Source organism: Lagopus muta, chromosome 6 (genome assembly GCF_023343835.1).
Source record: "Lagopus muta isolate bLagMut1 chromosome 6, bLagMut1 primary, whole genome shotgun sequence".
In the NCBI taxonomy this organism is placed as follows: domain Eukaryota; kingdom Metazoa; phylum Chordata; class Aves; order Galliformes; family Phasianidae; genus Lagopus; species Lagopus muta.
In genome coordinates, this window is record NC_064438.1 from 24,289,242 (window position 1) to 24,316,163 (window position 26,922).

Genomic DNA, 26,922 nt, shown 5'->3' on the forward strand with positions numbered 1-26,922 from the left:
AGTGCAAAAATAAAAGTTGCAACCCAAGTCATTTCACTTCAATGGGAAAAAAAATTTGCTTTTAAGGAATTTTTCTTTTAAAATAAAAATCTGTAGAGAATGATGCCCCAAAACAATCAACCGCGTTAAATTCACCCCTCATAACTCAGATACCACTATGCAATTACAGCTGCTTATGTTTTCTTGTGACCTGTTGTGTACCTGCTCCAAAGCAGCTTGCCACATAATTGGTGCATACAGACATGGGATAACGTGCACAGTCGTAGCTGAAAAAGGTTACAGAATGTGACACTCGGAGGAATGTAAACACACCAGAGCATTACACTGAGCAGCATGTCCCCAGGTGCACTTGCAGATGTGCACCCTCCATGCTCTCTTCCCTAACCCTCTCATTTGTTTAGTTTTAAGTATAAAAACCACAAAGACGCTGATTTACATAAAATTATCTCACTCCATTTTATTTAAGATTTTCTTCTCCAGTTAGTAAAAGAAAGGTGTGTCTCTCTTTATACATATGTACAAGTTCAGTTATAAAAATAGACAGCACATTCAAAGAGAAAAAAAGGCTTGGCATTTGTCTGATTCCCTCTAACTATCATATATACATGTGAATACAAGGGGAAGGGAGAAATCTTCGATGAGTTAATTAAACACAATCTCTCCCTCAATTATCCCCTGCAAATCTGTTTAAAAATCAATCTAACTAAGCTCAGTTCTGCTATTTTCAGGTGTGCAAATTAGAGGCAGAGCCAACAGGAAGCACTTGCTCCACACTGTAGGACGCCAGGCAAAGGATTCGGGGTTGGAAAAAAAATAAAATAATAATAATAATAAGTCATCTTCCACTGTCATAGCCCAGACCTGCAACTCATAACTTGCTTCTCTCTTGATGGATTGAAAGTGCCCTGGCAGAACAGCCTTTTAATTCAATGTGTCAGACAGAAGAACTGCCCCACACCTACATCTCAGTGCAATGCAGACAATGCTTACAGCAAAGCAAGGACCTACAGAGGGGTTTGTGCATTGAGGAAGGAGAAGGAGCAATAGGAGAATGAGAACACAGATGGGCACTGGCAGCCCTGCTTCTATCAGCCTATGGGAGATGGCTACCAGTACCTGCACATGGCAGGGAACTCAACCAAGCTACGTCTGATGATCACAAAGATGAAGGGAAAACACACTGGAAGAACAATCAATGGATGGCTGGGATACGAGACAAATTTTCTCCCCAGGATTTGGCTGGAAAGGGGAATGGCACAGTTCTCTTTCTCAGCGCTGTTTCTCATCACTCCGCTCGCAGAGCTGCTAGCTGCAGAACCATGCTCTGCTATGGCACAGTGAGAGGAACAGCAGCAAACTCTTCCTCGGCACTGCAGCTTTCCCTCTTCTTGAGATCTGTACAAGTAGAGCCTGATTGCATTCCTGAGCCTTTACGAGCTCAGCACACCTCAAAAATGAGAAAAATCATTCTAAGTACAGTGAATGCTCACACTGGTAAGAACTCTGAAACACAAACCAAACCATTGGCTTGTGGCTTCTTCCACTGTACAAAGCAGAGGCAGTGCTGCTGCTCCCACTAGACCTGTCAGAGCTGTTACCCTATTCTTGACAAACCGTGCTGACAAGAATCTGCTCCCCAGAAACCCCCTGAGATACCCTCCTTTGCATTTCAAACCTTCAAGAAAACAAAAAAATAAACAAACAAACAAAAAAAAACAACCAGAGGTCCACACTAGAAGAATACAAATTTTTTTGATCACACCATGTCCTCAGCTAGGCCCCCACTTAGCCCCTGCACGTACACCAACCAGCTCCCAGTACAGAAATGTCTTCCGACTCTGGCATTCAGATACCGATTTCATTGAATAAAACTAAAGCTGAGTTCCACCTCAAGCTACAAGAGAGAAAATACACTGGTGTGACTTCAAGTTACACACAGCTTCGGGATTTTGCATGGAGTACCTGGATGCTTTCTCAGGAATCTCTGTCAGATACACATCATAAAACCACATCTGACACTCCCTCCAGACCCCTTTCCATCCTTCTTGCAGTGTCTGCAAAGATAATTATTTGGGATACACATAATCAAAGTGCTCAGATAAACCACCCATTCCTATTGTGCTTTGATTTTCTTTTCACACAGCTGCATGACAGCACAAGGCATTCATTTGCATGCCTTCAGCTTGCAGGGTGGTCTTTTCCAATAGCCAACGCAGTTTAGACAAACTTTGGGGGTTCAAAATTACTACCGAGCACCTGAGGTGTGGGCACCTTTGCTTTGCTTCCGAATGGCAGTTTCTGATACAAGACTGCTGGTCAGGTTTAAGCTTTTGGGGGTGCCACAAACACTGTTTCCTTTGCTCAAAGGCGAACTCAAAGGAGAAGAGGCGCTTGAAGGTCCAAAATCTGCCAGTCCAGAAGGCCGAATAATTGCTGTTTGTAGAGGGCTACTTGAAGACATGCCTAGCAACAGAAGAGAATCAAATTCCTTGTGAGCACATCATACCAAGTCCATGTCGCACTTCAACAACAACAACAAAAATAAATGGCAACAATACACTAACACTTGGTCCTAAGAGTACAACATATTCATGATTTTTGAGACTTTGATTAAGAGGGATGGCCTTAACATACACATCTTGCATTTATACCCAGGGTCAACTGGGTTACCTAATGTAAATGCTGAAGCTCCACCACAACCCATTTAGAACATTTTGGAACCTAATGCTGTAAACTGAACATGACAGCAATACAGAAAAGCAACAGATAAACCCACGGAATAAAGAACACTATCTCATTTGTCTGGGTGACAAAATTAAAAACGAAATAGAAGTATTTGGTATGAGATAATTCAAATGGCAGATGAAGCTTTTGCAGGACTAGTATTTTGAAGTCCTCTGTGGTGACAATGGCTGTCCTCTCACACCGCCACAGCATTACACTGCACTCTGCCTGGATCTCAGAATATGCTGTACAAGCAACACCAGCAATCCAACGGTTTTATCTATTTTTTGACAGGCCGTAAACAAACCAACGCCCTAACTCACGTGGTTGGCTGTGCTCAGGTCTGCTGCCCCCTTTTCCCCACGTACCTTTGGAGACACTGTACCCGTACGCTGCATACGCCGCTGCAGAGGCTGCTGCCGCCCCGGCTTTGGCACCTGCCATTGCAGCCGCGCTTCCTGCTATCGATTTCCGGCTTCTGCTCTTCCCGGTGCCCTTAGATCCAGCATTCCCTCCTTTAGGACGACCGCGGTTTCGACTTGACTGGCCCCTGCCAGTGAGAGGTGTATCTTGCACTGAAACTCCTTCATGAAAAAAGTGGTAGAACAGTAACCGCTATGGAATGTTGGATGACTCACAAGTGAATATAGCCTCGCAACTATCTCTTATCTACATTAGTGCTGTTCCTGTTAACTGATGCTGTTCATTTACATTAACACAGACATTCAAGTTGTCATCTCGTGAAAAGAAATTATATATTCTTGAACATTCACTGATTATATTTTATTAACTCAAATTCCTCGTCATTGTTACAAATCCTACCCGCATATAGATGGAGAATTCTGAGTTCTACTTCAGGATGAAGCTTTTTTTTTTTTTTACTGAAGGAACATTTCATCTTTCCATTCACTATTTGTATAGAAACTCATTAAAGAACGATGGCTCTCTTTGTTTCAGAGTAGAAAGTTATGGTAATTAGAAACTTTTACCATACTTTAAAACCATAGCTGCTTCAAACACGCCGTGGAAATAGAGAACTGATTATTAGCCCTATGGCAAATACAAGGAAAGGCTTAGGAATTAAATATTTCTGTGCTTGTCCATCATTTGGTAAGGTGGGCCCACTATAATATCGAAAGAGGGGTAAAACTCCTAGGAGAGTAAAACAGGAAAAAGGAAATTGTAATGAATGACAGACAATAAACAGATTTCCTTACAAATCAGAAATTATTTCTCAATGATAAGGTAAATTATTTTGTGCAAATCTTGCCAATCATGGACAGAATTTAGTTCAGTTATAGAATATGTGTCACCTTTAGTGCTAGTAGTAAATAAGGCATGAGTACCAACCATTTATGGTGTCTGAAACCGAGCCAGTAATGGAAGCAGGAGAGTTTGTTGCCCTCGACTGAGGTGCTGAAGAAGCTGGATCATCCACAATCACAAGCATATCATTGCTGCTCTCATCAGGAGGGATAGAGCCCATATGTAGCTCACTGCTGATGGATATCTAAACAAGCAGAAAGAACAAAACTGTTATCTTCTCAGGTTAGGAAAAGGAAGGGAACAACCACAATAAGACACACAATCACAAGTAATTAAATAGCACATGTTCTGATTTCTCTCACTTTCTCTAATGGCATGATACATATCCTGCCTACTCACACCCTCTATTTACATGCTGAGCAGCAGTAAAAACCTCCAAGAGTTACTTAATGTCAACTGATGAATGTAAATGTTAAGAAGCAGGAAACTAATAGGTTCAGCAAAGACTTAAGAAAGCTGCTGCACAACTGTTCATTTTTCTGATTGCTAGAGAGAAAACAAAAGGACTCTTAACCTAATAGTAGTACCAAGAAAAATCTTTATCAGAAAGAGAATTAATACAACATACGAATCTCAATCAACATAGTATAGAACAAAACATATTTGTTGCCAAAAATTGTTTTCAATTCAATTCAAAAAACAGATGAAGGAAAAGAGGATGTGTACCACTGGAAATTTACAGTCTAAATTCAGGATTAAAAACACATTAATTCAGAATCAGAAGCAAGGAAGGAAGTAGAGATGAGATGCAGATGAGACTAGTGAGGAGTACTTACAAAGACACCGAAATAAGGAGCTAGTCTAGGGATACTGGTTTGCTCAGGAGCAGAAAGACTGGTAATGGCATAGAAGGAGGGCAAGCAGTTATAAATACAGACATAACAAAGGAAGGAGAAAGGGAAAGCAGGAAGATAGTGGGAGTGCAGGCAGAAATGGAGAAATTTCAGGGGATGTGAAAGGAAGAGAGTTTTATAATATTAGCTTGCTCCAAGAAAAGATAGAGAGCAAAGTAAAGGGGGCATAATGGTATGTTAATACAGAGGAACTACAGTGGGTAGTTTACTGTCTGCTTCAATTAATTACTTTTTCTTCCATGGCTCATCGTTAAGACATCCCACGTACCTACGTATGTGGACTCTGTACCAGCTGAAAAGCAAGAACTCTACAAGGTGTAAGATCACAACTGAAATAGCATATGGTTTAAAGAAGCAAAGTCCCACCTCACTGAAAGGACTGGGCATGGCAGAGTCTACACTGACAAAGGAATCATCCCCATCAGCAGACAGGTTGGAGTTATCAGCTGAGGGAACAAACGGGATCACAAGGTTCATGCCCTCTTTCTTTCTCTTCCCATCCAATTCATCCTCCTTCTTCTTCTGAAATAGATAAAACAGAAGAATAAAAATTGTAATTAAAACAGAATAAATGAAATAAGAAAGGTAAAATTTCAACATCCAATGTAGTATCATAACTCAAGGAATGCCATGTCCAGAACTATCCAAAACAAGTTTCTGAAAGACATAAGAACAGATTTCTTAAAGGCTCTTTTTCTTCATAAAAAAAGCTGGAATGCCGTAGAATTATTCCTAGGGAATTTGATTTCTACTGCCTTCTGGAGTAAGCTTGAAATTCACTACCATTAATACAAAATTATCAATGCAAAATCTTCCACTCTCAAAAATACAGAATTTTCATAAACATTTTTCATAAAATAATTCAGAAAATAATTTTTATAAATTCTTTAAAAACAAACAATCAAACAAACAAAAACTAATATTCCCTCATTCCATGCAAGCCACACAGCTATTTGGGTTTTATCTATATTTGGTGCTTCATTTGTATTCCATTTTCATCCCTGCAGAACAAAATTTTAATTAAGTCTCCATCTTATATGCTATAAAATGATCATTTAATTGTTTGGTTTTTTTTTTTTTTAACTTGATTCCCAATATTGTCTGCAGGCTGCCAATGATCCATGCTGTGTAAAAACACAGTGCTTCCTTTTTTTTCAATTTGCAAATGATATTAAAATATTGGAAGCTATGTGTTACATATTTTGTAACAACTATATTCTGATTAAGAAAGTACCAGATTGATGTTCAGTGATGAAAGGAAGTCTTTACTCATTAGACAGACATTGCATAAAAATACTTCCGTGCCACATAATAGCATGCCTGAAGCCTTTCAGGCTCTCTGTCAATGATTTAAAAAACCTTTCCTGTATCAAGATACCTTTTCAGCATATTTTTCCCTTTTACGTTTACGTTCCTTCACACGATTTGTTTCTTCTTGCTGTCGCTTCTCTTCTTGACGCTGACGCACTGTCAGAAAAGAAACACAAGTTGTCACCGCTGAAAAGATAATTCATATCCTTTCCTGAACCTTATAAGCTCTAGTTTTTACACAACTGTGATGAAAAGTCACCTACAGTAAAACCAAAGCACACTGATCAACAAAAAAACTGATAAACAAAAATATATTAAAACTCTGCATCCAAATTACTAAGAAACCTTACAGTTAAAGCTTCTTTCTTCTTTCAAACATGTGTACCTCTGGTACAGCTTCAAAACTACAATGAAATGCAGTACTCTTTTTAATACTTTCCTTGTTGTGACCTATATAACTCTTGCTAAAGCTTTGTTTTCAGGAACAACCTAATGATCCTGAATGAATGCCAATAAAAACTTTCATCATCATGTCTCTCTTGCACAACCTCATCTCTCAGCTCAGCAGTGACACAAGACCAGTTTGTACTAACAAGAGTGGTAATACAAAATAGGCAAGGAAAGACTGTAAGAAATACATGTGTTTGTAGAGATAAAAACACGGATTTCACAGGCTAATGAAGTGGAAGATGGAGAAAATGCTGTAACATGAATTTCACGTACATTTCTTTTCTAGTTCTTCATCGTCTAGTAGAAGACTGACCACCTCTTTTGGCTTCAAAGTGTCAGGTTTGAAATTGCCACCTGAAATTACCATTCGTTGGATCTAGGGGAGAGAGAGAAGAAGAAATTACACAAAAAAGCCAGGAAATATTATCATACTCTTCATTGAAAGCCAGGCAAAAAAAAAAAAAAGACAAGTACAAGTGTGTAAAGTCAAACTGATTTTAACTTCAGTCAGCGTCTCAGCTGAAGTAATTAATTCCAACTCTTATTACTTCAACTCTACTGAAAAGAAGTAAGAGGCACAACTTAGCAATAGAGCTTTTGTGTAAGTCAATTTTGATGGTTCAGATTGCCAGCAAAAAGACTGCACTTTCAGGTTGATGTCAGGTGATTAACTGCAGTATAACTATAGCAAAACGGATGAGACTGAACAAGAGAAATGCAAATGCATTCAGCTGGGGATGCTTCAGTTGCTGCAGTGTCATGATCAGCATCTAATTAAGAAAAAAAGCTAGAAGAAATCCTGAGCATACACAACATTTAAGCCTTTCATACAGTATACCTACTGCTAACAAAAAAATGATTGTGAGTAATTTTTTCTTGCCAGTAAAGTATCATGAGGTTTAAAGTTTCTAATATGTTCACTGCTTGATGCTGCAAGGACACTGAGCTCTTCTGGCAAACCACACACCTCAGTAACTGTCCCTTGGTTATTTTCCAAATTTCTTTATTAAAAAAAAAATACAAAACAGATGTGGTATGACATGGTAACATTAGAGGAATCGGTATAGCCCTGACACAGCAAAGATGCAGAGGCCTGAGTAGTTTCACTGTATCATAAGAAATAATTTCTATGAATTCATGGTGAAAATAATTAGCTTCTTCCCAGTTTATATAATGCAGCTGTAATGATGCTGTGTCTGGGGACACAGATTTGTTTCCCTGCAGATATTTTTATATTTCTTTCCTGATTCTGATATGCATTTTCTGATACTGTTTCTGTACTGTATCTTCTTATACCAGATAATTTCTTTATTCCTACCTCACTCTTTTCCTTAGCTCTTTGTAAGATGCGCTCCTCAATGGTGCCTTTACATATCAATCTGTACACAGTGACTTGTTTTGTCTGTCCCAACCTATGTGCCCGGTCCATGGCTTGCTGGTCTACTGTTGGATTCCAATCACTGTCATAGAAAATTACCTGTAAGAGAATACCAGAACAAGATGAATTAAATAAAACCATATATTTAGGGTAATTGGATATTAACAAAAAACTAACACACCAAAAAAAAGAGTCCCACTATATGCCTCTGAAAATGACCAGCTCACTGCAGGCTGCGTTCACTCAGCTTTGGCCAGTCTTCTAAAATCTTTTTCAATGCATTTCAAATGCATTCAAACAAATCCACACTGTCAATGTTTCAACTTCTTGTTGTTAAGTTGTACTACAACTTAAACATTTTCTGCTTTGGAGTCACAAAACTCTCAACAAGGTGATAAAATTGTTTTATCACCTTATGAAGTCACCGTCATTCAATCAGCCTATAACCAACTACATCATGAAACCATTTTAAAGTTTTCTTTAAGAAGAAAAATCCCATCAAATCAGGATTTTTCACAAAATCCTACACAATTTTTATTTAGAACTGAATAAAGCCTAGTTTAGTCTAACTCCAGTGTTTTTACTATGAAATACTGAAATACCAAATTCGTTTTACCCTATCATTCTATAACTGCAATTTATACACTGGAAATATAAACACAGATATGAAAATAAATTTTAGCTTGCAAAGTATTGAGAAAGCTACACAAACACACAACTAAGAACACTCATCCAAGAAGCCTGCAAGAACACGCTAGCATTTCCATCTGTTTATTTCCTCTGTTGAAGCAACTTCAATGGAGAGAACTTTTCAACACTGAAAATCCCCCAGATAGCTTTCTTCTGATTTCTGATTTTCAGGATGACTGTTACCTGTGCTACTGATTCCTTTGCTGTTGAACCTTTAGAGCAAGCAGCCACAGAAGAAATGTATGAAAATGGTATTTGCACCTGCAGTAAGCCCAGTCATCCAACACCTTTCTAGACTGTCTAACATTCCTTCTTGCCACATACATCAGTATATCTAATGGCAACCAAAAACTGTAAACCAGGTGCCCAATATTCTAGAATTTTATCGATAAGATAACATTGCGTTACAAATACAAGCAAAGTAAGTAAGGCAATTGATGCAAATAGCACTGTTAAAATAATATTGATTAGCATGGGTGTAAGAGTTCCAGCTTCTGCACAGCAACACCGATTTTCCTAGGTAAATAGTGGGGCTAGGAGACATGAAATAAGCAGCCTGGGAAAAATGGTGGTTGGAGGGATATGAGAACTGAAAGCTAAAAATCAGTAAGCTTATTCATTTTGTTCTGTATTACTTTATGATACTTCACCTACCGTATCTGCAGCGGTAAGGTTAATGCCCAGCCCTCCAGCTCTCGTGCTTAACAGGAACACAAAAATGTCATTCCTGGAGAAGAAAGAGGTTAAAAAAACACCTTATTTTGTGCATGCTGAACAAGAAGTAACCACGGAAGTAAGTTTTTTGACCCAAGTTATCAAGGGCTATTTTTATTACTTGAACACTTCAGAACGTTTTGTGCTGCTCATAAGCAAGAGAAAAACATACAAAAAGTTAATATAAAAATCAAGACTGCTGGAACAACCAAACATTCAGCTTGCAAAAGCAGCTTCTTATCTCTTATCAAAACAAACTATAGCTTGTTTATCTTGACCACATTGGAAATTAAGATTTGACACAGACAAAGAGTAATTTATTGTTTCACAGAATGGATCAATGTTAAAAAATAAAAAAAACTTGCACTAACACTGCTCAATTGATAAAGAAAAATTAATGCTCACACTAAGTGCAATTTTTGTTCTAATTTCGATGCTTTGAAGAGAACAAACAACTTCTGCAGAAAAAAAAAAGAATAAACTTCTATAAAAGTACGCTGGCAAATAGAGAGGTACATTATAAAAAGACAAGGGTCTATAAGCAGAAACAGATGTCCTTCAGTTGAAGGAATCAACTCTAGACCTAACTGTGCTGCTGATTTATATTACAAGTTTTGTTCTCTTTCGTCCAGTTTTCTTACATACATACAAAATGAAGGAGACAGGCCCATATGCAGGACAACCAAGTACTGACAAAAACCCGAGTGGTAACAGTGAAATCAGGATTTCTTTTAAGGTTGTGAACCTCACTAGTGCCACTGGTATGGGGCCAGCAGCACGTACACTGTGTCTGTCTGTGCACAGGTTGGCACAAAGCAAAGAGAAGTAAAGAGGACCTCAAAGAGGTTGACATCCTTTGACAGGGCACAGCAAGAGAAGTGCTTAAGAGAAGACACTGTGCAATGCCACGTCCTTTCAGTACCACCATGTCCATACACTGATGCATGCAACATTAGTAAGGAACCAGAAGCTCTTGCTGAATAGGCAGTCTGTCCTTGAGTCCTCTAAGGTGCATTTCTAGCCCTTGCTGGGGCAAGTAGAGGTACTGCATGCCATTGCATGCCAACAGACAGCTAAAACAATTATTTGAAGTATGAATTAAATAAATAAACTCCATCTTGAGCTGCTGGCAGCTGAGAGGAATTAAAGCCAAGCTAACCAACTCTAGACTTTATCTGTCAGGTATCCAAGCCAATGAAGCCAGCAGGAACTATTTACTATCTAGCTAATCCTTGGCCAGGAAGTCTTTGGATTCTTCCAACAATAGTGGAACATGCATATAAACAGTCACCTGAACATCCAGCTTTGAAATGCTTCTGGAAATGCCATATGGAAAGGAAAGAAAGAGGACAGTGCCACAGACTACAGGAACGAATTATGGTTACATATTTTGAGCACCCTGCTAGGACATCCTGCAGCATAGTTTAGTCTCACTCAGGCTTTTTTTCCTGAAAACATTCTCATAAGTAAATCATGTATAAGAGGAATTCAAATAACATTTTAATAGGAACTCTTGTTTATACTGGCTGACCTATATCTCAAAGGGATTTCCTGTCAAAATGATTATTTTTCTTTAGTTGTTCTATTCATTAATAAAAACAAATTTCGTTTTATTAATAAAAACAATTTTCTTGACTTCTTCGGTTAAAGGACCTTACAGGAAGAAGTGTCAGGATTCCAGTAGGACATCACAGCCAGCACAGAACAGGGAGAAGAGCACTGCACAGTCCTTCCGCATCAGACATTGGCACACATGCTTTTCAAGTTCTATTGCTCTGAGGAGCTCCTGCTACCTTCAGCTGTGATACCCTGGGACAGTTAACACTAGGACTAGAGTTATGTGCTTTCACCTTGCAGCAAACTATCTGTGAACCTAACGTGTCTGAAAAACAAAAGTGACCTTCTTAAAAGCACACATCCACATTCAGGAAGGGTAACCTTATTAATAACCATGATACCAAAGTAATATCCTACCAAGCCATATTTCATGATTAAAAGGAAACTTAATAACCATAAATTCAGTTGTTTATTTTTAATGTGCTTCAATGGAGACAAGGTTATGCTAAAATATTTGAACTTGTAAGATGATTACATAGCTTTCTTTCCTGATGGGCAAGTAAAAGTTGCAAGAATCCATCTTGTTTTTCTAAACTGACAGGCAGCATGTCTTACAACTTAACACTTGCTCACCCCCGCCTCCCACTCTGTTCAAGCTTTCTTAATGAACCCTTCTGCATTAACGATAAAATCATTTATTTACACTGCTACTCTGTGAAACATGCTTAAGTGACATGGCTCGTTTTGTAGCACAGCACTTCCAAAGCTCTAGCACATGCAAGATTTTCCATTTCTTTATTGTGTCAGTTCTCAGAGTACATAATAACTGAAGAATATTTTCCCTGTTCCTATTCAACTTCTTTATAAGCAATAGAATACTTGGACTGGAACAAACAATTACGAGTACACTAAAACTTGCTTCCTGTACTGTTTCACAGATGATTAATTTCTATAGGTTTAGCATCAATACAACTGACTTCTGGCCAGCAAACCATCAGGAAACTTTCAGCTAAATGAGGTCTATCAGATATTATAAAGCACAAATGTCATTTATTTCCATTGCATCTTACACCGACTCTTTACATATACATGACCAACCACACAAACATCTATTAAAATATATTACCTGTTTTGAAAATCCGCCACCATATCCCTTCGTTCAGAAATCTTTGAAGAACCATCCAATCTCATGTAGGTATGCTTCCTATAAACCATATATTCCTGCAAAGAACACACACCAGAAAAATACACTTGCTCTTAGAACTGCTCGGTCTTGATTATTCACCATAAAGAGGATAATAAATAAATAAATAAAAATCAACACAATAAAAGCAGAATTGTTGCTTGGGGGGAAGAACACCTAAATGCCATTGGTAAATGCTATAAGCAATCTTATACAAACAATACTTTATTATTTCAGAAATGAAAGCTACCCTTAATAACTTGACAGTTTTTGTATTTCTTGTAAGGCAAGAGATGAATGATGATGTCACTTCAGAGTTGGGCTGCAGACAGTGTTGTTACAGCACTTTTTCTACAAATAAATCTATTAAGTAAATAAAAATCATTAATCTATGAAACTTATGTTCATAAAGTCTAAGCTTTTACCAATCCCTGAGCTTTCACTGTGCCAGTGAACCTTTTCTAACTAACCACTGGTACCTGCTGCCTGTTAATTATGAACCTCTGACCAGTGGTTTTAAAAAACCTAGTACTGTACACCAACATCTGCCCAGGCTTTATCTCAGTGATAAAGAACCCAGTGAGCAATGGAAATACTGGCCCTCTACTACTAGCCCTCAGTAGCAGAGGTGAACCCATTACCTGGACAAAAATCAAATGGCATCAACCAGAAATGCTGTAGGCAGAAGACTTTTCCAATGAAACACATTTTTCATGCTCTAAAGTACTTAGCATTTTCTGGTAACTGTGCAACTATCAATACAATCTGAATTACACAGAAAGCTCTGCAGGCTATACATATATCCTTACTGTTTCTTTACAAATATACCCTTTGATATTTTAACACTGTGAGCCTTGGCTGACAAGGCACAACTCCTACTGGTTATATTTGTTAGATTTAAATCTACTGGTGCATGTGTTTGTTTCCTAGCTGCTGTGACTGCAAATGAAGACAGAATGGAAACAGATGGTGCTTTAGCAGCAAGAACTATTGGACTCATCTTGTTCCAAGCTTCAACATTCAGCAGATAAACTGCTGTGCAGTGTGAAGACATGGCAGTATTTGCACTCTAACAAACCCTCCTCTGATAGTACCATGCTCAGCTCTCCTTTCCACCTAGCCTTAGGGCTCCTGCTTCTCCTTCATTTTACTTCATCAGTGCACAAGAGGTGAAAGAGCTGCCATGCTATAAGGAACCTGAGAAGAAGACTGCTGTGCTAGAGAGAAGCTTCAACATGTAGCAGATGAAAGAGAAAAGGAGGTAAATAAAATTAACAATGCTGAAGAGGCCAAAAATCACATGTGGTTTACCTCTACAAAGCAGGGCTTACGGGTTGTAGGATTTATGGAGCAAAGCAACAGAATTTTGAAGCAAAGAACAACTGCTTAGCCACACAGGCACTCAAGCCCTAATTTATTATTGATTTATTCCACATCTACATCAGCTTTCTGCCACCAAATGAAACCAGAGCAATACAGTTGTCAACTAGGCGCTACGTGACCTTTTCTCCAAATCTGATCGACCCTTTTTCAATTATCACACAGGCTTTCTCTTTCCATTTCTTTCTTACTATCTCTATGTGCATTTACACTGATTTAGTATTTCAACATCTTTAGTATTCCCTCATCTCAGAATTACCACCTCTCCATCAGCATCTTCTAACCAAACTTCACAAACAGAAAACAACTTCCACTCAGTCATTTATCCTAGAGCTTAGACATTTTCACTACCACACAATCTACAGAAGAACAAGCTATAAAAGTGCTCCTTGAGTCTTCAGTGCTGATACTTCTCTCAAAAACTGTTTTTTTAACTTTCGTGTCATAGTCCAGATCAAATACTGTTACATTTTAACACAACTAATACACGTTTGGTAGCATATAATTAATGCATCAAACTTCATTCAGAATATAATTTGAGTCCTCATCAAACATTATTCCCCCTGAAATAATTCACAATTATTCTTCCTTACAGGAAAAAACAATCATATTTAAAAAAAAAAAGACAAAAAAAACCCATGACATTAATCTAAGAAGGTACAAAATAAACATCTGCCTGAAATGATGATACTGAAATTCTATTTATCTCTTTCAGCCAAAAGAAAATCTTTTCCCTCTTTGCATTTATACTTACCATCTCATAGCAGCAAAACTAACCATAGTTCTTCAGCTGAAGCTAAATCAAACAAACATTGACTTTGTAAACAATATGCTTTGTGCTCTCTGTCATGCACAGATTAAGTACAATATAATAACAGCAGTTATACTCACACCATCAAAATACTGTTAAAAGAAACAGGATATCTTATGTTTTTACATGCAAGTAGGCTGAGGGGATGCATTCTGGTATCACTGGTAAGGAAAAAAGTCTACTGTAAGAAAATCCTTGCAAAAGAGGGATTTCAGTCCTTGCTTCACTTGTAGCCTGCTTAGCTTCAATTTCCATTAAGTGGTGGGAGAAAACTAAAACAGGAGACTTGGTACGTGGCTTACGTGAGCAATAATGCTGAACAAGTGAAGCTGAAAACTTAGGAGGTACAATAGTAAAATGGTGTGCTCCCAAGCCTTTACAATGGAATGCTAACAGAAAACAAAGAAGCATCAAACACTCAGTTTCATGAGTTTGATGGTGTCACAGAATGGCAACAAACCTGGACCACATCCAACATCTACCAAAAAAAAAAAAAAAAAAAAAGGGAAAAAGCTGAGATACACCATTGCAACCATGCAAGTTCTTATCTTCACAGCTTGTGATGATTTATTGCACTATTAACTGCTGACCTTAAATATACTCCTCCTCATATGAGACTGAGACAGCTATTAGGTTCAGGCTTTTCATTTGTTCTCTTCTAGTGGAGAAGACAACAGCTCAAGTAAAACACTGCTGAGGGAGCCCATGTACATCTAGAACTAATGGCTGAAGTATCACAGGACCTTCATGTTTTATCAGGGCTGAATTACACTGCCAAATGCAAATATTGTCTTATCTGTTACATATTCAGTCAGAAAATTTTATCTCTTTGAAATTACTGAACATCAAGTTTCCTACTCAGAATTAGATAGTCATAAAAAATAGTATGACTAATCCTTCATTGATAAAGGATGGAAGCATTGCAACACAAGACAATCTCTTTTTTTTTTTTCCCCAGATCCAGAGAAAAAAACCCAAAATTTGCTGTCTTCAACAGAAGTCCAGAGAAAGAGGCACTTTTTTTTCAAAACACTGTAAGTATTACAAATAGTAAATAAAATCAATAACCCTCTCACTAACGTCATTTCAGACTAGCTCTATAGTAACATGGCTGCTAATCAAATAGTGATTATTTTTTTTCTTCTAAGGCAGACTGGCTGTATTTAAATATTGAGTATCACTTAGTTACTGATTTCTTTCCTATCATATATGCCAGATAACCTCTTCTTATTAATGTCTATCAAACTGGAATAAAATGACAGAGGGAAACAGTAAAGGTCTGTGAAATTACCAGCAACATTAATATAACAGAAAATTGATGATTGTTCTCACTTCTCCTTCCAATACACAGGCATCAAAAGAAACCAGAAGAAAGCAGTTCAGAACCAGCAAAAGAGGCTAATTAAGCCATGTAAAATCTCTCCACAGGGCAGTGCAAACGACAAAAATTTACAAAGACTCAAGATGTAACTAAAAAATTTTATACAGAAGCCACACCTGGCTCAGAAAGTCCTCAAGCTGCAAAATACTGGACACAGAGAATAACTGTGAAGTATCACTATTCTTACACATCTTCCCCTAACCATCTGTGCTGTACACTGCTGGAAGTTTCACAACAAGTCAGACCTTCAGTCTACTTTTGTATAGCAGATCTTATTCACTCACGTTAATGCATTTGTTGGGTAATCCTCAGTGTAACCACTTTTAAGTCAGGCTTGCTGCATCCAAATTTTTATATTTTCTCCAAAACACAGTTACTAAATTTGCACCTTCAGAATTTGCCTCCTGTAGGTTACAGCTCTCTTACCTCCAGTAAGTCAATCATCCGTGTCATCTGAGAGTAGATAAGAACTCTGTGCCCTTGAGATTTCAGCCTTGTCAACAGAAGATCAAGAGCATGAAGTTTTCCACTGTCGGTGATCAGACTCTCCTTGTCTAAGAAGAAATGGAAGAAAAGAAGTAATACAGTCAAAATAGCTACAAAGCAATGGTTTAAGTAAATTCTAAGTTTTGCTCGCCCTTCACAACATTATAATTCCTAAATGGCGACAGAAGAGATGGCAACATTCCTCTGGCTGACACTCACGGTAATGCTGCTGACAGTGACTTTTGTTTGCTGGGACAGGACTACATGAACTTATCCACTTGGCAAATTACATCACAGATTGATCTGCTCATGAGAAGGGAAAAAGACGTTCTTTGGACAGTCATTTCTCCCTTCTAAGGATCAATCCTATCCAGTTCAACAACAGTAACATATCTTTACAGTTCCCTTCCCATACTATAATGCTGTCCTTTGGACATTTCCTGCTACCCACTGCTGAGCTTTAGACTCTTTACTCACAAACCTGATTTCAAGACCAAACTCACCACCAGCACAGAAGCTGAAAAACAGTTCTCTAGGTCACTGTAAAACAACTGCCCCTTCACAGCACGGCCTTAATTTTTACTTCTCTTTCCTGCCCTCCACCTTTTTTTTCTGTTTAAGAAACATTTCCAAACTTCAATCTTGTAAATCATTGCAGATTTTATACTTCATGTCCTCTCTATTTCAGCACTGCTTATGATGTATTTTTCAGGAAGGAGATCTTCCTGTTTGTACATTCTCTACATAAACTTCAGTAAACAATACATTACTGTTGAAAGAGGATGAAGAGACATTTTCTTCCAAAAAAATTATCTGTTGGGAAAGTCACCGATCATTCTTTATTCTTTGGCACGTCTGAATTTAGGTCTACAGCCAAAACAGAAAGTTGAGAACTGCAAATAGTACAGCCTAGTACAGAGTCAAAATATTTTCAACGCATCCAGCAGGTAATGTTTCCCACAGTTCCAGTTGCACTGAATAAATTAACTGATAGTCTGAAGAAAATTCAGCTTCCCTTGAGGCAGCTGACAGTCTTGTAATATATTTCAAACAAATGGTATATACAAAAAATAATTTGTTCATCTGAGCACAGTGCATTTTTGTATAGCTAAAACCAACCACAAGTTTCCACGCTTGTGAAAAAGATGAATACAGAGCTTAAGTGGAGAACACTGCTCCTAAAAATGCTCATGAGCATCACATCAACAAAGTTTTTGTCCACGTGCAGTGACGTGGCACAGAGGGCTCATTTGGTTCTTGCGTGTACAACCACACGGAGAAAAAGCAGACAAGTAGCTGTTCTTCTACATAATTCAAAAGATCATTTTGAAATAACACAATAAGGTTTATGGTCATTTTATGAAAAGTTGGAAAAAAAAAAAAAAAAAAAAAGAGAAGCATTGGGAAAATAATCCTCCAGATTTCTGTGCATTTAAAAGCTTTTCCTGCAGTGAGGAGTTCTGAAACTTGATGAACTGATTTTTCAAAGACCAATTGGCAATACACAAGGTTTTTCTTCTGGCCAAAAGTTTTCAACAACAGAAGAGAACTTTATACTGGATACAGAGTATCCAGTAATTTATGTCAAAACCATAAAAAAATTGAGCATGCTTCTCTCCTTAGTCTCCTAACAGAGAAGGAAAAACTAGTGAGCCAAAGTTTTATCCAGAAACATGGTGGATTCTTCATCATTTCAGTCTTTCCAATCAAGATCTCAAGAAAAACTACATTCTTAAGTTTAAACATAAAGAATGGGCTTGATGCTGGAATTACTGGAATTGTATCAGACCATCAGAAGCTGAAGCCACAGTATTGTGTTCTGACACTCAAAAAATTGTGAACTATCATTGTCAGTTAGAACTATTAGTAATATATCTGCACTGTAAGATGGTGCTGTGAATGCTTTCTGCCTTGCTAAGTGCATAGCTGTCCTTCTGCATTACACCAGCTAAAAATTTGAGACAGAAAAGCTCTGCTCATTTTTGCTTCACTGCCTATTTGGATGCTCACTGTTGTATTTTATTTCGTTCTCCCTTCATAAAGAAAAATCTCATCTGATGGTGATCTTGTTGCTTTGCCAGGAAGAAGTACGATATCATTACTTGAATCATTACCAACTATCTCATGGAATTCACCAACTGGAAAGCCACGTCAAGTAAATACTGTAAGGAAAACTCAAGGCTACAGCTCAGGCTGGCATTTGTATTAACTACAGTGGAGTGTATAATTCTGAAACCTAGAATACAGCTCAGTCTCAACTGCATGCAAATTAATACAAGTTAATAATTTTATACATTCCTCTAAGGAAACCCAAACTTTTAACTTCGGCAGTTAGATAAAATGGAAATGAGTTACTCTCCTTACTCTTTACACTAAATGTTATTCTTGCTATCAAATCAAAGTCATGACATTTTGATTTTATTCAAATTGCTCAACCTGCTATTTCAGAATGAATTAAATAGACATAAGTAACATGAAAAAATCTAGATATGCTTGCCAAAATAACATGATCATTAACCAAAAGCCATTTGTCTGAAAGGAAACTGAGAGAACCGGGTTTGTTCACAAGTCCATCTAGACTAACTCGGTTTGATACATCACGTTTCCAGAAGTAAAAAGCTACTGCTTTTCTACAACAAGCATGATAGGTAGAACTAAGTTTTGCAAAATGAAAATGATGCATATCCTTTGCTACTGGCTCCTTAATGTTCCATTATATAAGTAGCTATTTTTGAGTTGCACTAGAATGCAAATTAAAAGAATTGATTTACAGATGGTTTTACAGTCTGAAAAGCTAGTTAACAGTTCATAATTTGTCTAACATCTCAGCATCTGAGCAGACCGCACTGATGAGAAAGCCTTTTCAGGATAGCAAAACAAAACCAACAACAACAACAAAAAAAGATCTGTCATCTTTGGAAGAGAAAACTGTATGACTACAAGCCTGACAACTTCACTGCGCTATCTCAATATCGCTGTTTTCCAAAGTCATGTTTTCGCGTGCTTAAAGCCTGCCACCTAGTGCTTCAAAGGACAGCCTGTGCAAAGTCCTAACAAAAAGCGTAATATCTTTTTGCCCCATGGTTGGAAAACATCTCAATTATTTTAAAGTGTCTTCCATCTCTAGTTTTTCCCATTGCTATTTCTCACTTCTTTTCACCCTGGTGAAAGAAAGTGGCCACTTTTATTAAATAGGATTTTCAAAATTCGCAGTTCTACAGTTTTAATAATCAGTGAAAGCTTTCAACAACAATGTATTCTGATATACATATTAATAGCATAAGCAAATGAACTTATAAAATTTTGAACCAGTCAGGTGATGAGATCCTGGATTACACTTCAAAGAATGATTCTTAAGGCACATTTTTTTGGGTTCTTCTTTAGCACTGTATGACAGACACTAAACAACGAAAGGACAGCAACTGTAGAATTCTACTCTGTGGCTTTCCGTTTGAAAGCTCCTGCCTCCAGCTTTGGACAATAATTATCAACAAGGAGATATTTGGGTTCCTATGGCCTGGGAAGAACAGCTAGAAATGATTATGACTCAAAATAACCCCAGTCAGGAGAACTGGCTTATGACTGCAGCTGGGCTCACTGCTCTCTGAAGAATAAGAAAAAGTGCCTCTGGACATGCAAAATGCAGAGGAAAGAGAGATAAAGCCTGGGTTCCAGTTGACACCCCTGGATCCCCTCCCGACAGTCTGTGCAGCACAATGGGGTCAGTGAGGAGCTGGCTGGCTCTCACAGTAAACAGCCAGTGAGGCCGGTGCTTTTTATCGATGCTAAAAGGACTCAGACACTTCCTGCCATTTAATCCAGGACCATTTTTCTTTCAAAGAACAGGAAAAGCCTCAAGAGATTCCCACAGTGATCGCAGCTGAGCCCGCTGCTAGGGCACTGGGAATGCCGAGGCTGGAAGAGGATAGATCAGGGTTAGGACAGAGAGGTTTCCCCTTTGCTCCTGTCACCTATTTACCATGGACCTTCACACCCATGCCTCCCATTTTACACTTGCTGGTCTTCAGCATTATAAATGGTTTTTCAGGCTATCAGTCACTTTCTGGAGTGCATCGTGCCTGCTTTTGCATGTATAAACACAGAAGTCCTGTTGTAGTATGTGCCCTCTTCTCTTAGAGTAGGTTTAGATTTGAATGCATCTTTCCACCTAATTAAAACACAGCTGTACAAAACCACTTTTTTCATCCACTTTTAGCACTACACCTCCCAGATTAAGTCAGCTACACAAACAAATCCTTTGTTGAGCTTGGACAGCAATTTGTTGAATTTTGTACCTATTCACTCACTCCTGTAAGATTCTTGTTTCCCCATCATTATTCCTCTACACATTTTTGCTGCTGACAAAGCTCTCAGTCTCTTCACGAGAAAGCAGCCCTCTTCCTAATTCTACATCATCCTCTTCATTTCTGTCCATGATTTCTATCTTAATGTATCCCTTAATTAGTTCCTCATCTTCTAATTCTAAATAACTGGTAAATGATTCCATGAATTCCTGAAGAAAGGAAACTATTAAATCAATAACAAAATGTTAATCAAGTGCAAACTCATGAAAAAAAGTTTCACTATTACATAGGAACAAATGTGCGTGTTCTTCAAATGACTCTATGTACTTAGGATGTACTTTCTTAAACCGGACTCTAGCAAGCAAAAGGCCATTCTCCTTTTACTGTACTAACTTCCCCTGCCAAACATCCTTGACCCAAAAGGGTCTGGGAATAACTTAGGATCTGGCAGTGTAAGCTGTTTTTCCTCTTGGCTATCTCTCAGATCTCTAGTGCTTTTTGCAGTACTTGCTCACTGCTCAGGACCATCTTCTGACAACTAGACCATGCCCAGTGCCCAAGTCACAGTAGTATCAGCAATCAAATTCTAGTAAATCTTGAATTATTTTAGCCTAATTCCAGGAAAAAGTGACGTACACTTACATTTACATTTCTCATTTTACTAGGAAATATGAACAAGTTTTCTTTATTTCAACTCAACAAGTCCTGCATGCCTTGTTTCCCAGGAAAATTTCATCTGAACCAGGTCCCTGCATCCATTCCACTCATGGTGAACTGTGACAAGTACTTTTTATCCTTCCACTACCAAGACCAACAAAATATCTCAGATCAGTACAAAGGTCTTCCAACATATCAGGAGGTAAAGCATGATCAAAACTTTTCCTGCAATATCTCTATCTCCAACCTCAAACTACTGTCTGGGTCATGAGAGTACTGTGGTTCATTTAGCAAACCCACCTCTTCACAGACACTTTGAGGACTGACATGCAAAGAGAGGTTTGTAAGCATTAGAAAAGCTTGTACTAGACTTGTTCAGTCTCCACTGACAGCTTTACTGGTCACAGAGGATGTGCAATCACAGTGCAATTTAAGATACCAGAGTTAACTTTCACTCAGGAGGTGCAAACAAAACCACACAAAAATCATAAGCAAGCAGCATGACGACCAAAGAATAGATGGCCTTTACCTAGCTCTATTCCATGGCAAGCTCCAAACTCACCTGGTATCCTGATGAAAGACCAGCCATTCTGAGGCCTGATCCCCAACAGTCCTCCTGGATATTCTGGGAAGAACTGAGAGCTTTGTTTCTGCCAGTCAGCTGCTAGCTCAGGGGCTCCATTGACTAAACACTGTTTTGCTTCAAGACTTCCTCCTTCCCTTAGTGCTCTGCGCTCGTATTCTGCACTTCGATCATTGCAATAGAACTCCAGTGGCACAGCTGTTACCTGTAAGTAAAAATGTAATCAACATTCTTGTTCAAATTGTCCTTCATCCTCATCCCCAAATCCCATCTCAGTTACCTTCACACTGGTTCAAGTTTTAAAAAGCCACATCATTTCTGACACATATAAATGGAAAACAACCTTAAACCAGTTTAAAATAAGGAAAGATGGAGCATCTTCCCTCCCTACAAAAAGCCCCATGAACAATCAGGCATGGACTATTTGTCTTTTGATACACACTGTCTTGTATAATTGCTATACAAGTGACAGCAAAACTGACAGTAAAAGAAAAATATTCTTGCTGCATCTTTCATTTTGCCTAGTTTTTTTTGTTCCTTTTTTTTTCCTCTTCACAATGAAGCATTTACACAGCAAATATGAAATCTACACACTGGCCTCAACAGAAATTCATGTGATAATTTAAGACTATCGAGAGACTTATTAATATGTTGTAAGATCACTTAAAAAGTAAACCAGAATTCAGTATTACACAGTTAACCTTACAGCATGGGATTAAACCAGGAAAAAAGTATACATTTGCAGTACTTTGTAAGTTACCTGACAGCAAAGTCATTGTTGCTATTTCAAGAAATAAAACTAAAAAAACATTTTCCAGGTAGATTCAGCTACGTTGCAAACATTCTCATGAATCCTAATACTCTGGAAAATGAACACATTACACAGGGACAAAAAGCAATGAAACGCACAAAAGAACAGAAGAAATCAAAGCTTTGAAAATCTTCACATTTTAAGATGGAGACAGAGCTGCATAGTAAGAAATACTAGGGGAATCTGTAGGTTTGATGTTAAACAGCAAGCAGCTGAGCCTTCTGGAGAATTGAGAACATGTGGCAACAGGTTTCATAATGGGACAATTGAAACCTGAAATACAGTGGAAGAATTATCTTATAGCTGTCTGATATCTTAGATGCTGCCTACTCCTCTCTGGACATTTACCAGCTAACTGAAAATAGGAGATACAGAACAAGATCTTTCTGATAGAAACCTATGGTCTTTTCATAGGAATAAATTTGTTCCATGAACAGATTTATCTTTGCAAGTACCAACAGCTTGTTTAAACAGATTTGTAAATACAATTTGGGGACATACTGAAACAAAAACCAGAAAGGCATACAAAATCTTAGCAGTTATTGCTAAGCCATTGTTTTGCAAGATGCCAAAAGCTGTTTTTAAATCAAACTGTCTGGTAAATTGCATGCAAAGTGAACAGGACTTCACTAAGTAAGGCTTTGTACGCATTTCCACCACTTGGTGCTGGGGTTGATGCTATCTTGCACTGCCACCTGCAGTCCAAGCATGGCACTGTCTTCTGTGCAAGAGTGCAAAATCTCTCACAGTTCCAAATTCAATTTTTGTTGCCTCAGCACTACTGTCCACTGCAAACTATGGCAGAGATTGGTATTGTTTCTTTTAAGGGACACTTTCCAGTTTCTATTTCTACAGAGGATAAACTAGAACATTCCTTCAAACAGTACCTTCCCTAAAGGAAGCACTGCCAGGAGACAGCCTTGAGATAAACTCTGCGTACCTCAACTTTTTGTGATTGAGCACTACCTGTAATTAGGCAAATAGCCTCCTGTAGAAGGGAAATTACTCTGCCAAATCACCCTCACCAATACCTCCTCCCTACACCCTACCCAGAATTGCTGCTCCATAAACACATGCTCCTATTTCTTTCGCTCCATTAACATCTCAAAATTCATCACAGGTCAAACAACAGGAGGCTATAGTTTCTGAGAACATGTCCTTTTTGCTATTTCAAGTCTTGTACACTCCTGCCAAAAGTTTCCAACAAACATAGAAGTCTTTGTATTCCTAGAAACAAAATGTAATGCTTTCATTTCATCATTTTGCTACACTAGCCAATTAAAACAAGCACCTTTATTCACAAGAATAAGCATCAGATATGATCTCTCTTCACCCTTCCCTGCAAACCTGGCCTTCTAAACCTGTTTCTCCCTTTCCCAATACTTAGGTAGCATTCAATACATTCTTCAGAAGTAACTCAACTTTAAGCACAAAGAGTGACATCTTTTTCTTGGAAATCTGAAGGAATTTAAAGGAAAAGGGAGTAACTGCTTGTCATCAAACCAGGCAGTATGTTGTGACTGTACTGATATGTAACTTTGAAAAACTCAGTTATACTTCTGGCCCTTAGGACTGCAGGCACAGATGAATTCAACCCAAGGAACACACAGGTGGGAAGCAGAGACCTAACAGCCATCCTCCCTTCTCCAGATGCCAACATATAAATATATACATAGCCACATTTTGATCAAGCTGTATCAATAACATCAACGCTGATTAAAGAATGTAACATTTGGATAGTCTGGTAATGAATCTTCTACTATTAAACTGCTTTTGTATCATCATAAACAGTATTAAGACGCCTCAAAATAACAGGGCTTTTATTGGCCTGTTACTGCTTCAAAGTAACTTGAAGCAGGTGTCTGCCTTCATTCTAAGCCCCACTGATGCTTGTTGTTCACTTATAGTAGGATTCTTCCTCAAGAGCAGAAGGCTGATGGAGAGAAGTCTAGGGTATGTGATAGTGTACAGAAAAAAGCATTGGAACTGTAAGATTGATTTCCTACAGGAAAAAGAAAGGGTTTGTTAGTTGTTTTGTTTTTTTTTTTTTCTTTCCTTCCCTTTTATTTGATCATGAAGTAATACAAGATAAGGTGTGGTATCAACTACTGTTTGTTGGAGATATCATCTATATGATTTCATTCACCAACTTAAGTGGAGAAGAGTAAAGAACTACGAGGCAGAGAATAAATAATCTTGAGACACAACTTCTCAAATTAATTACATACTGCCTACTTGGTGGAGCACAGCTTCAACTTTCTTATCTTAAGCACGACCAAGGATGTGCCCAGCAGCCAGTGACTTCTACGGACCTTTACCTCTGTAACTCACTCAGCATGCTATAAAACCCAGCACAGTGGCATCTACTGCATGTTTATCTCACTTTCAGCTGTTTCCTCAAAACTGATGTTCATCCATGCGATTAGGAGAAACATTTGGTGATTTATCTTTTAACAAGAGCATAGGTCAGAACCTCCTTTTTCACAAAAGGTCATTCTGAAGGTGGAAACTCTCTACAGATATGCTTATCTCCTATGATGACAAATGGTAGATTCAAGCCCAGATTTGAATCTTAAGTACATTTTGTCAAGCTTTGCCAAGATCCAGCAACACAATAGCCACAGACTTCTGAAGGTCCCCCATGTCAGCCCAGAAATCTTCAGCTAAAGTAATTCCAAAATTCAGTTACTATTTGATAGACAATCCCAAGCAGTACCATTTGATAATATCCAGAAGATCTTAAACTTTCTACTCAGTCCTTTTACACTACTATTTGGTGTTTCTTTTTAGAGCACAAGCTGATGCAACAAAATAAACTCAGTGTCCTTTTCAAAAAAGCATTACTTCTCAGCTCCCTTTGACATGAGAATTCACCATTCCATTCATATCATACCTACACTTCCCTTAGATTATATGGGAAGAATCTACCTCACAATCTTTTTCTACAATTTTACAGTTTTTGTTATTAGGAGAGAAAGTGAAATCTATGTATGTCACAAGAACTTGTTTGGGTGCATCTCCCAACTTTCCTTTTCCCTTCAATAGCTACTGCAGTCACTTCCTCTATGAAAAAAGCACTATAGAATACAGTAGCAAAAGGATATCCTCACAATTTTACCCAACCAAAAGAAAGCAATAGATCATCCTGTTCCTGTGACACAATTCTAACAAGATTTAAAACACAATAGAAAATACATAATTTATAACTTCACTTGGACTTACCCGTGGACTGGCTATGCACAGGAAGGACGGCAGCTCAGTCACCTGGCAGCACCGTACACATGAGGTAGCTGATCTCCTTCGATGTATGACATGATCTGAATAGCCAGTAACTGCTTTGCAGTGGCTACTGAACACAAGGTTCTAAAAACAAAATTAAAATTGAGAAGTTACTACGTTTCTAATCAAAAACTCCTCTCAGATCCTGTAATCACCTATGACAAAGACAGAAAAAGAACACTCCAAGTATTTCGCTTGGAAAGAGGGAACTCTACACATCTGCAGTGACAATGTACAAGATCTCCGAGCAATTATCACAACATTCAAATACAGAAATGCCTCAAATCAGCATAGCTCATATCCATATTTATCTTTACATTCAGTTGGAACTAAAAACCTTTTTTTTTTCTCCTTTTTTGAACCCTCTGATCTTGGCTTTTATGATAAAGGAATATTCCAGTAGAATAACTCTCAAGCTATTTTCTAGCTGCTTCTTTATTTATTCTGAAGTATGGGAAAAATGAAATCTGGCACAGAAGACGACTTAAGACACTAGGTAACACTGGACAATCTTTAGACATTCGTTTTTTCCAACTTTTTCTTCCCTCCCAGTGCAAAAAGGCTTTGAACATTATCCCCAAAACTTTCCTGGTGTTGCACAATTACTGACACATGAACATACCAATGTGTAAAACCTGGAATTTGCAAGAGGATTGATGTCCTTTTGATATAGAACAATATACTGACTACCCCTGCTGACAAGTGGGAACCATTCAGTCAACACTAAAGTTTAAATCAAGGACAGCTCTTTGAAGATGCCCAACTACAGAGAAAAATAACAGACAACAAAAATAGATTTTCTTTGTGTGCATCAGTCATATTTCCTTTATCAATGTTAATATCTGCATCAAATGATGAAATGAATCGATTATAGACTAAGCAATTTCTGCTACTTTGTTTTTATTCTAGCTCTTCTACACTCTTACCAACCAATAGTTATTCCCAATGTAATCACAAGAACAAGGAGATCTTTATTCTGAATGCTACAGGAAACAAGCAACAAAAAACAAACATTAAGAGGCAAACTTCTTGCTGCTGTTAGA

At 38.0% G+C, this 26,922-nt stretch overlaps 1 protein-coding gene across 3 annotated transcripts in view; it reads right to left on the minus strand.

The window, feature by feature from the left end:
• Window positions 1-437: 437 nt before the first annotated feature.
• INO80 (INO80 complex ATPase subunit) overlaps window positions 438-26,922 on the minus strand; it is a 62,631-nt gene continuing 36,146 nt past the window's right edge. For all 3 annotated transcript variants that reach the window (XM_048948221.1, XM_048948220.1, XM_048948219.1), the window contains 12 exons: window positions 25,823-25,963; window positions 21,769-21,994; window positions 16,186-16,313; window positions 12,131-12,225; window positions 9,388-9,460; window positions 7,984-8,142; window positions 6,939-7,041; window positions 6,283-6,371; window positions 5,271-5,426; window positions 4,075-4,234; window positions 3,093-3,308; window positions 438-2,463 (listed from right to left, as the gene is read on the minus strand). In XM_048948221.1, the coding sequence (XP_048804178.1) occupies window positions 2,246-2,463; window positions 3,093-3,308; window positions 4,075-4,234; window positions 5,271-5,426; window positions 6,283-6,371; window positions 6,939-7,041; window positions 7,984-8,142; window positions 9,388-9,460; window positions 12,131-12,225; window positions 16,186-16,313; window positions 21,769-21,994; window positions 25,823-25,963 (1,764 nt within the window). In that variant the 3' untranslated portion in view covers window positions 438-2,245. The remainder of the gene's footprint in view (window positions 2,464-3,092; window positions 3,309-4,074; window positions 4,235-5,270; window positions 5,427-6,282; window positions 6,372-6,938; window positions 7,042-7,983; window positions 8,143-9,387; window positions 9,461-12,130; window positions 12,226-16,185; window positions 16,314-21,768; window positions 21,995-25,822; window positions 25,964-26,922) is intronic.